This window comes from Lemur catta, chromosome 1 (genome assembly GCF_020740605.2).
Source record: "Lemur catta isolate mLemCat1 chromosome 1, mLemCat1.pri, whole genome shotgun sequence".
Classification (NCBI taxonomy): domain Eukaryota; kingdom Metazoa; phylum Chordata; class Mammalia; order Primates; family Lemuridae; genus Lemur; species Lemur catta.
Window position 1 is genome coordinate 181,587,377 of NC_059128.1, and position 11,771 is coordinate 181,599,147.

The window sequence follows — 11,771 nt, forward strand, 5'->3', positions numbered from 1 at the left end:
TGGAATCTGGCTGATATTGGAGAATGTTTATTGGTTAAAAATAGATTTTGGAATGTATAACTTTTTATGGGCATAATTGATATGAACACAATTTCTGTGCTGAAATGTTATAATTTAAAAAGCTCAGCCTTTTCAGCAGCATTGTACTTAAAGTTTTTATCTCTAGTTTTGGTAATTCACTGAATTCCTAATAATCAGAAACTGAGACCACAGCTGCAGGCCTGTCTTCAAGTTAAGATCTCAAATGTCAGTAAACTGGGACACAGATGTATGCTTGTCTGCCATGAGGTATGGCAGGTTCAGATAAACAGACTGACTTACTCATCCACGTTAACAAAAGATACCTCATTGCTTTTGTAAGTACTTGTCTTATAGACTTTTCTCTCTAGAAGTTTTGAGGATAGGGACCAGGTCTTTAAAATTTTTGTTTTCTCAGTGCCTGGCATATCATGGGTACTTAAACAAACAAAAAAAGCACTTAATAGGGTGCTTTTGAAAGAGAATTGACTCCTTTTTGGGATTTGTTTTCTAGCACATTACCCCAAACTAGATGTTGTATCTGGATGTGCTCAAAAGAAGTCGTTTCTTTTATGTGTTCTTTTCTATACATCGCTAGGTCAAGCAGGGCTCATTACTAATCTAATTTGGGTGAGTCCAGACATTGAAAGACAGTGTACCTTTTCATATTTAGTAGGTTTTTGTGAATCTATGTCAGGAAATTACCAAGGACCAAAACCCTTCAGCACCAATTTATAGCATATTGTTATCTGATTTTGAAGATGCAGGGAAAAATTAAAATCTTTTTAAATGTGGATATGATAATACATTGCTGGTTAGACTAATAAAAACTGATAGCATTTTTAGGGTAACACTTTTTGTTCTCTTTAATATTCTAAATGTGTAAGCATGTGGTGCTTCACTGGATAGACCTTTATATTTTTATTGCTCAAATCCAGGCAGAAAGTCCTTCCAGTTTGCTTTCTTTTTTAAACATTCCGTTCAAACTTTACATATTTTAATTGAGTGATTTGCATTGTTTTAAATTAAGAGACTCAGAGCTCTCTTTGAGGTATCCCATCACTCAGATCACCACATAAGCTCCGCCTCCTGTCAGATCAGTGGTGGCATTAGGTTCTCATAGGAGCAGGAACCCTACTGTAAACTGTGCATGTGAGGGATCTAGGTTGTGTGCTCTTTATGAGAATCTAATGCCTAATGATCTGAGGCGGTGATGCTAGCACTGGGGAGCAGGTGCAAATACGGATTATTGTGAGCAGAGAGGTTTGACTGCACAATAAATGTAATGTGCTTGAATCATCCCCAAACCATCCCCCCAACCCCCCATCTGTGAAAGATCGTCTCCCATGAAACCAGTCCCTGATGCTGAAAAGGTTGGGCTCTGCTGGCATAAGGGATTTCTGAGTAAGTGATTTCCTTTCTTATGACTAAATTTTTACTCCCTATACTTCAATTAAAAATGATTTGGAAACATTTTCTAAAACTGCTCTAATAAAACATGAGAAAACAGCCTTAAAGCTTTAGCTATTCCGTTGCTTGCTTCCTGACTCTTTTTGGGTGAATGCTTCATTTGATATGGCCGGTACCCATTTCTTTTGGTCATCAGGTTGCCCCCAACGATGAAGCCGTGGTGACGTTACTGTGTGAGTGGGCTGTGAGCTGTAAACGGTCAGGCAAGCACAGGGCCATGGCGGTGGCAAAACTCTTGGAGAAGAGGCAAGCAGAAATCGAGGCAGAGGTAGGTTCAGTTTTCTTTCTACTTGTTGAATGATAATTTAAAAATGCTGTTTTGGGAGGATACTTTTCTCTTATCCTCATGCTGGTTTTTGTTCTTGAGGGAAAAAAAGGAGGATGTATAAATTCACATAAAGAGGATCCCATAGTAGGATCTCTCTAAGCTGATGCAGCCAGTAATTTATATTCCAGACTAATTTTAAAATGTACTTTTAAAATAAAATTTTAACATCTGATGTAGACAAAAGAAATTCATTTTGTGAGGTTGAGATACACACACACACACACACACACATACACGCACACACACAATATGGATACACATACACATGCAAATGTATATAAGATACATCAACTTTTATGCAGTTTGCAGCTATATAATTTATCAGATTTGGAAATACTTTCTTGAGGCAATTATGATTATGAGATTATAAATACCAATTTTTATTGCTTTTGAGATTATGTTCTGGCCCCAGAGAGAGCAATCAAAGACTCAGAAGTAAATTACAAAGGGAAAAACAAAGCCAACTTCATAAACCTTAACTTTTGTTGAAGGGAAATTTTCTAAGTGAGACTTCTTTTCTGCCTGTAAACTTTAGCAAGGGCAGCTACAGGGTGTATGTGATCTGACAAGGTCCTCGTCATCTCTTATCTGGGCAACTTTGAGGCCTCCTACCCCTCCTCTCTGTATTTCCTCTCTTGTTCCCACGATCCTCTGCAGAGCAGCCAGTGATCTTTTAAAATGTAAACAGATCACACTGTCCCCTTACTAAGCTGGTCCTGCCTGCCTTTCCCACCTCATCTGGGACCTGTCTCCGTGGGGTCCCAGCTCCAGCGTGTTGGTTTTTTTGTTCCTCCAACACATAAAATTCACTTTTGTCTTGGGGCCTCTGCTCTTATTTTTTTCTGGGCGGTGCACTCTGCTCCCTAATCTTTTGCATGGCCAGCTTCTTTCTGGCATTCCCATTTCAGGAAGTGTCTCTTCCTTCCTGTGTTATGGCTCAACATGTGTCACCTTGGGGAGGTCTTCCATCGCCATGTGATCTAAAGTTTACAGCATCCACCCCTTAGCCACTCTGTCTCACGTCACTCTGCTATGCTTTCCTCATTGCAGTACACATTAATCTAGTTAATTTTCTTGTTGTTGAATACCTGCCTTCCCCTCTGGAAGGTAATGGGACCTCACCCATTTGTGCAGTGTGTGTCTTTGGCACCCAGAATCGTGCTCAGCACATGGTAGATGCTCAGAAGATGTTTCTTGCGTGCCTGGATAAACCTTAGCTGGTTCTCTGTGTTGGTGATAATACACCTACTTCCTATGAAGCTATTAAAAAAAGAAATAGAAAGAACATTTTAGCAGACATCACTCTCTTTCTGTTGGGAAAGCCACGTTTACCAAAAACAAAAAATCATATTGTTGAAATTGTGGCATAAAGATCCAGGGGTGGGGAACCTGCGGCCTTCTGTTTCAAGATTGTTCTTTTTCAAGCACCATAGGAGGCAAGGAAAGCTTGATCTTTCTCTGCTGCACCCCTTTAAATAAAAGGATTTGTTCTTGTAAAATTTGGGTTTAGTCAAAAGGCTGCACTTATGGCCGCAGGTGGCCTATTGTACAATGTGCAAATTAGGAAAGCTTTTTATTGCTTTTTTCAACAGATTATGAATAGATACACTATTCTATGGTGAATTTCAGTGCACAAACTTTAGTAACTAAAGTTGAATTTCTCAAATATTTCATTGCTTTTTCTACATTCTGTGTATATGTTTTTATACCTTTTTTTCCTCCCTGTTTTCCAGAACACACACACACACCACTTTCAGAAGAGGTTCATAGATAGATTACTTTGTAATTTTAATAGGCCTGAATGTATCCATATCTAAAAATGTATTCTCTCAGAGATGTTTAGGATAGACTGATTTTTATTAAACATTGCCATCTTTAAAACTTGCCCTTTGCAAATAGAGGATAGATTGGAGAATAACATCTTAATATAATTAATATTTTAAGATTAAGGAATAAATAATGAAAATGGGAATGATTAAAGGAATATCTAAAAGAATAGAAAATGAGATTCTGATTGCTACTAAGCTGTTTCTTTTCTGATCTTCTAGTAAGTTCTGTATTTAGGAATGTAGAAGTTAACTTCCCTAGAGGCATTTCATGAACTGCTGTGATTCCCAGAGGTTCTGAGAGATCTTATTGTTGTAGTGTGATGATTAAGTGAAAGACTCTTATTAGAGGAATTATGTTAGCTTATTTGATACCACACTTCTCCAAACAGACTCATAAATACAGCCTCCTGACAAAACCACACAAGTATAAAAAATCAAATTCAATATGTGTTCAAATATTTCCCAGGAGAATACAGTTAAACATGAGTTATTTAAAAACTAAGACAACCTCAAATTATTTTTAGCAATTTTGCCTAAGGATAATGGGTAGTTTATTGTGCCGTTATATATTTAGTGGGCACTCATACAGCACTGTGTGGAGTTTATAATTCATGTGAATAATGTTTTTCAGGGAAGTTCTTTGAAATCATTTGAATTTTTCAGGGGTAGTTTTCTTCAGTTTTTAGAAATTATTCACCTATGATGCATGATCCTCAAATAAGTATGGAAATTTCAATTTTCCGTGTTTTATCTGAGAAGTTAAATGTTAATAAAAAAGTAACAAATTTATGACCCATTATGACTATACTTATCCTGTATACTTAACTGTGATTATTTATTTTTAATCTGTAGAGATGTGGTGAATCAGAAGTCTTGGATGAGAAGGAGTCTATTTCTTCAGCCTCTCTTGCTGGATCTAGTTTGCCTGTTTTCCAGAATGTTCTGCTAAGGTTTTTAGATACACAGGCCCCCTCATTGTGTAAGTAAAGAAAGCTCTTTGCTTCTAGATCTTATATAAGAGATTAACCTTTTTTTTTTCGGTTGATTTCTTTTTTTTTTAACCCCATCTTATTTAAGGTTGTTGGTACTGAATATATTATATTTTTTACTGAGTAAAATTTTGTGGCATGTATTTAATGGAGACTGTTAGACAATTTTAAAAAGAGTCAAGCTTCAAAGACTTTAAAATTTCCATATTCTAATAATTTAAAAAAGTCATCACATTCCCTCATATTTGGGATACTATTTTTCCTTTAATATCTTTTTTACCATAACAGAGTGACATTTGTCTATATATTCTGGCTTGGAATTTTCTCTTTTTGAGCTGTTTTCTAAATTTCTAATTTTCTAACTCCTGATTTTAAAAATGGGTAAAAAGTATCAAACAATAGTACTTATAACCAGGGCCTTGATACAAGGAAGTCATTTATAAAGATGTTTGGCTGCTTCGCTGTACTCTTTTGGATGTTCATGTCATCTCAAGTTCTTTTTTTGTCTTTTATGTTATTGTTGGTGGGGAGTTGAGAGTTTGGGAGTAAACAACCACCAGTGGGTTCAGACTGTGGTAGACACTTTTGAGAAGTCATTTGTGTGAGCTACGTAGGTTTGATATTATCATGAGATTTTCACATGATAAAATATAGGAGGGAGGATCTTAGGATAGATAGAGATGGAACAACAGAAACATGGCAAAAGTGAAAAGTGGTAGAAAGGGGAGAAAAAGGGTGGGAGGGGGAAGGGAGACCTTTGGAGAAGAAAGAGGGAAAGCAGCAAGAAATAGTGTTGCTTCTGAAACCTCTGAGGAGGGACCTCATTTGGGGTTGAGTGAGGCCTGAGGGTTAACTGTGGTGTTCTAGGCCAGAGGGAGAGTAAGTGCTAAAGCCAAGGTAGTGGTTGCGATGTAGGGAGCAGTCATACCTGGAGCAGTGGTACCCGGCGAAGGAAGAAGAAGAATGAAAGGACGAGGAGATCCCTGATAGCAGGAAATGTGTTGTGAGGCAAGGAAGTTTGCAGTTCTGACTTATTTCACATCCATCCCCACTCCTGTTCTCTCTTTGGGAAAAACTTCCCCCTTCTTTGCCTTTGCTGGTTCTGGCTCTCATTTACTGTCTGTCAGAGAAAGCTGTTGGGTTTCTCTGAGAGAGGCTGCTCGTCACTGCATTTGGTAGTTGGTGGGAGGAAATATTTACAGGTTTAGGGAAGTGAGCTCTTTGTTCCCTGGATAAGTCTTTCTGTCTCCTCTTGGTATTTGTGAATGTGATGGTAGCAGGAATTGAGCTTTTTGTAGGCCAGTCTTAAAAATTTTTAGCCTTATCTTCAATGTACAAAGCTTTAGAGTGTAGTTACAGTATTGAAAGTTATAATGTGCGTTGAATAGACCGGTTATGAATAAAAAAAATCCAGAACTCCATCTGTGTCCTTTTTTCTAGTTTCCTTTTTTCTTTTCAGTGGATCCCACTTACTGTTTTTTTTTAAATGCCATTTATATTGTGGTTCTATTGAGAAGTCTCCTTTGAAGAAGTGCACATACATCCCCACCATTACGTGGACACAGTCAAGTTATAAAAAGTAGTCAAGAGCTGTTTTATTGATTTTTTTTTAACTGAGATAAAAACATATATGTAATTTACCATCTTTACCATTTTTAAGTGTATAATTCAGTGATGATAAATACATTTATATTCCTTTTCTTCCCGCCTTCATCTTTCCCCAACTCTTCCCCTTCCTGGCCTCTGTTAAACACCATTCTACTCTTTATCTTCATGAGATCCACTTTTTTAGCTCCCACATATGAATAAGAACATGCCATATTTGTCTTTCTGTGCCTGGCTTCTTTCACTTAACATAATGGCCTCCAGTTCCATCCATGTTGCTACAAATAACAAGATTTCATTCGTTTTTATGGCTGAATAATATTCCATTGTGTGTACGTAGCACATTTTCTTTATCCATTCATCCACTGATGAGCACTTAGGTTGGTTCCATATTTTGGCTATTGTGAATAGTGCTGCAGTAAACATGGGAGTATAGATGTCTCTTCAACATAATGATTGTCTTTCCTTTGGATAAATTCCCAGTAGTGGGATTGCTAGATCACATAGTAGTTCTATTTGTAGTTTTTTGAGGAATCTCCACACTGTTGTTCATAGTGGCTTTGCTAAGTTACATTCCCACCAACAGTGTACAAGGGTTCCCCTTTCTCAACATCCTTGCCAACATCAGTAGTTGCCTGTCCTTTTGATAAAAACCATTCTAACTGGGGTGAGATAATATCACATTGTGGTTTTCATTTGCATTTGTCTGATGATTAGTGATGTTGAGCTATTTTATTAGTAAAGCCACGAGACAGCAGTCTAGCTGTGCTTACTTTCTTTTTTTTTTTTTAACCTGAAATTTTACATAGTTTGTATTTAAATGGTTGTTTATTTGTTAGGGACTACTATTTTTAAACTTGAAATTGTGCTTGGCACATTGGATACGATTTTTCAATTATAGGGGACAATCAAAACCTGCCTGTCAGTTTTGTACAAAATGCTAGGGCCTCAGTAAATCTTTTATTTAAAAAAAAAGGATTGTGAAAAGTAGGGACAATCTTGTTAGTCCTTAGTAATTGGTCGTTTTTTCCACTGGGTCAAGCAATTCTTGATTGAATTTGTTTCCCTATAGCGGATCCTAACAGTGAATGTGAGAAGGTGGAATTTGTGAACCTGGTGCTGCTGTTTTGTGAGTTCATCCGCCACGACGTCTTCTCCCACGATGCATATATGTGTACCCTCATATCTCGTGGAGACTTGTCGGTCACTGCCTCCACCAGGCCGCGGTCACCAGCAGGGGAAAATGCAGATGAACACTATTCAAAGGACCATGATGTGAAAATGGAGGTATGGCCCTGGAGATAATTCCCCCCACCACCAAAAAAAACCCCCAAAACCCAAAAAACTAAACTGCTGTGGAACCACATTGAGATGGATTATTTAGTGGTAGAAGGGTGATAATATTTTGTTGTATTCTCTCGCTATTAAATACAAAGCTCATTTACCTGTACTCCTCACTTAGGAAGGATATTTGGACGACAGCTTATGTCTTCCAGAGTTTTCTTTTGGATACTGTAAAGCTGTTAATGAAAAGATTTGACAGACCATAAAATTTTTCATGGGATTAGAATTATATGCTTTCAATTCTATGTTTCTAGTTTCTAGTTTTTCTTTAATGTTGTGTCTCAAAACTGGACTTGTTTTGACTCCAAATTCTCAGCTGAGTTTTCATTCTAAGAATCATTGTTTCCCCAATGTAGTATTCATTACTTATATTATTCTTTTCTGTGTCATGGGAAATTCTGTGTTAGTCATAACGCATTGTATTTTCATTTTAGTTAATTAAAAATGTAATCTCTTTTTCTCAAATGTTGTAGAAGTGTTCTTTTCAACAAATTGTTTTATGCTGTGAATTTGACTTTATAATTTCCTGCCAAAATCTGATATTTTGGACATTGCTCCAGATACTTAACTGAAATTTTCAAGACAAAAAGATGAAGGTGGTGATGGGAAATAGTGGAAAATAGTGAGAGTTTGTGACAATTCCTTAAAAGCCTCATATTGGTTCTGTGAGAGTTTAGGCATATACCATTATAATATTTTAAAAACAGTGTCTCTACTTATAATTATAACTCTGATATTAGAATTGCAAACATTGATTCATAGTTTGTATTCTTAAGATTTATTTTCCAAATGGTACGGGGTTTTTAAAAATTATTTTTCAGTATAAATACTTCTGTTTCTTAATTTATTGATGGAAGTTACAAGGGTGAAAACTAAAGTTCCTTTACCTGTTTATATGTTTTCTGTGCTTCTGCTTTTTCTTTTCTATTCTTGGATTTCAAGGTAATTTATATCTTAGATATAATCTTAGATTTTTCTTCATAAGAAAAGTTAGTGAATATGTGACAGGGAATAGCCCAAATAGCCCAAAGAAGGCAACTGCGGGCCCATTTGTTTTTAATCAGGAAGTTTGTGTGCTATTCCCTTAAAATATCACGGAAGTGAAACTTTCTCATCATGAGGGAAATGAGTGTGATTATTCCAAACAATGCGTGTCTTAAAGCTTCCTCCAGTTTTTTGGGGGAGAAGAGGCAGTAGGGGGAACAAAAGACATAGGATGGTTGAAAATATCACTATCATGTTTTAGCTCTGGTTTCTTAATAAATTCCAAAATTTACAATGTGACTTTCTTTCTCCGGCAATTATCAGGAGCAGAGTATTATGGCGCATATGGGCATTGACTCAGGAACCACTAACATTTTTGATGAAGTAGACAAGAGTGACTTTAAAACTGACTTTGGTTCGGAATTTCCAGTAGGTTCAACCTTCGATTCTTATTGACAGTTAACCCACTCACTCCCACTCCAACTTGTCTCCATCCTTCTGTTTCTTACCATGTACCAGAATGACTCTTTTGCTTGTGATATAAATCTGCTTAAGGTATAATTATCATCTCATACATCTCACTTAAGTTCATCCTCAGTTTTGGTTGCATTGCAAGTTATGATACTCCTGTCCTCCTAGTTGGCTGTCTGGCTCTTTTGTTCATTTTGAAATCATCATTTCTCAGGAATGCCTGAATGTGGTTTCATCATGACAGTTGATGTTGATTTGCTATGTCTGTCTTCACCTTCTGAATAATAGCCTTCATGGCTTTGGACTTGTTATACCTTCTTCTACTTTATCTCGTTATAATTACAATGTGTTTTACCTATGAATCTCAATGCATAACTTTTTATAAAAGTTGTTCTGGGTACAGACTGAAACCTTTGTGGCTATTATTCATTAATCTTATCAGTTAGGCTGGGCGTGGTGGCTCATGCTTGTATGTAATCCTAGCACTCCGGGGAGGCTGAGGCGGGAGGATCGCTTGAGCCCAGGAGTTTGAGGTTGCTTTGTGCTAGGCTGACACCATGGCACTCTAGCCCAGGCAACAGAGTAAGACTGTGTCTCAAAAAAAAAAAAAATCTTATTAGTTAATTATTGTCATGTATATGTTTTTGTAGAAGATGTAGCCCTATGAGGAAAACACCTATAAGTCTGCTTTTATCTTTGGTTCTCTGGATGGTGTAGATAAATTTCTTATGTGTATAGTTGTCATTTTCTCATCTTCAAATTGGGAGGTGATATATTGACAGATTCTTACTGATCTGAACATGGATTTTGTAGAAATTAACAAAATTTCTGCATATTTTTGGTCAGTAAAGTAGGAAAAGGTATTATTGTATGAGTGTCTTGTGTGTTTGTTCTGGTTTGTAGCACTGTGGTTTAGTTTCACTCTCTTTCATTTACAATCTCCAATGTTTGTTTTACATGACTTAGATTTTTTCTCCCATGCCTGGAGAGTCCTGTGAGAATGCCAACACTTCCTTGGGCAGAAGAATGTCGGTTAATTGTGAGAAGTTAGTGAAGAGGGAAAAACCAAGGGAATTAATTTTTCCATCTAATTATGACCTCCTCCGTCACTTGCAGTATGCAACACATTTTCCTATACCTCTGGTAAGTCATTGCTTCAATTAATTTACACCATGATTATTTTATTAGAGTATCATTAACTATTGAATGTCAGATTATTCAACTAGTTTCTTGACTGATGCATAATGATAGCAGGTATGTTTGTTTTTGCATTTGCTACTACTTTTGTTATAATTCTGATCTTAGAGCTTATATACTGATGTAGCCCAAATTTGTGGTGTGATATTACTAGCTGTTTTAATTTCAAAAATGCAATTTTCTATGTTAATATCCTTAGACCATTTGACTCACTGCAAATGATGTCTAAATGTGTTTTTCTACTTCAATTTGAAAGTAACCTTACTGAGTAGCTTTTACATGTGCTGTGTTATAGTAGATGCTTTTGGTATTCTATAGATGAGTAAGAATTTTGAGGCACAGAATAGGAGGGAGACAAACATCTATAAATGACAAAACCTCAAGTAAGTGCAATAATTGAGTTAAAACTCAAATACCCACTGGAAGGTGAACCATTTGACATTCCTGAATCTCTTCCACTCTCAAAGAATGAATATGGAGGGAAAGAGATCATTTGGTTGAGAAATTGGGTAAGACTTTGCAGAAAAGCTTATATATGAGATAGATTGGGATTTGGACCTGTTGAATTTAAGAACTGGATAGCAAATGGGGAATGCTTGGCTGGAAATTTAGTGTTTTAATTTTAACAGAGTTATGTGCTTTATTCTAAAGGGAAACAAAGTTAGTTTTTTGATATTAGTAATAATTGGGCCAAAATCTGAAAACATCGTTTTATTATTTTTTCAATCCACCCATCTGCACACTGATGGAAACAATCTTTATTTTTGGTTTCATTAATCTTTTTCCTGGAATTTTATTTTAAGTGCAATTTCAGTGAGTCATTTGTTTCACTGAGTGCTACTTTTATATATCATAAATGTAATTGTAGGTATATTATGTTATTTCCTTGTCTGTGAGGAGTTTTTTGATTTGCAAACTAAATATTTTGTTATATTTTTGTATTTTGGAACATCCTCTTTGAGATGACTTTCAAAATCAATAAATCCATAGTTGTTTCTTATTATAATTAAAAATCTCTTTGTTGTTAATTTTTCTATGTCCAGGATTATGTCAAAACTTGCTAAAATTCATTCTTGTTTATCACTGCCTAAATAGATCTACAGTTTTCAACTGTTACCTGTAGATGTCACTCATTTTCCATGTAATGGAGTAATTTCACAGTTTATTTAGGGGAACAGAGGGGGTGACCTTATATTTTACAGATGTATCCTGAAAAATTCATGGATGAAGTATCATGATGTCTGGGATTTGTTTTAAAAATATTCAGAGTAAAAAAGTGGAGGATGTCAAAGCCTGAAGTTTATTTAATAGCAATGTATGAATATTAACTTCTTCGTTTTAACAGGTGTACTGTTCTTGTAAGTCGTTAACATTATAGGACAAAGTGAGTGAAGGCCCTGTGTGAACTCTGTACTATCTTGCAACTTTTCTGTGAATCTGAAATTATACCAAAGTAAAATATTTATTTAAAAAAAAAGAGGGAGGTATATAAATGTGGAAAAATGTTGAAAATGGTTGAAACCAGCTGAGGGTTAT

At 36.0% G+C, this 11,771-nt stretch overlaps 1 protein-coding gene across 1 annotated transcript in view; it reads left to right on the forward strand.

Moving 5' to 3' along the window:
• MED12L (mediator complex subunit 12L) overlaps nucleotides 1-11,771 on the forward strand; it is a 313,159-nt gene that overhangs the window by 85,316 nt on the left and 216,072 nt on the right. The window contains exons 11-15 of the mRNA XM_045539482.1: nucleotides 1,625-1,756; nucleotides 4,498-4,624; nucleotides 7,312-7,526; nucleotides 8,892-8,996; nucleotides 10,005-10,181. Coding sequence (XP_045395438.1) covers nucleotides 1,625-1,756; nucleotides 4,498-4,624; nucleotides 7,312-7,526; nucleotides 8,892-8,996; nucleotides 10,005-10,181 — 756 coding nt within the window. The remainder of the gene's footprint in view (nucleotides 1-1,624; nucleotides 1,757-4,497; nucleotides 4,625-7,311; nucleotides 7,527-8,891; nucleotides 8,997-10,004; nucleotides 10,182-11,771) is intronic.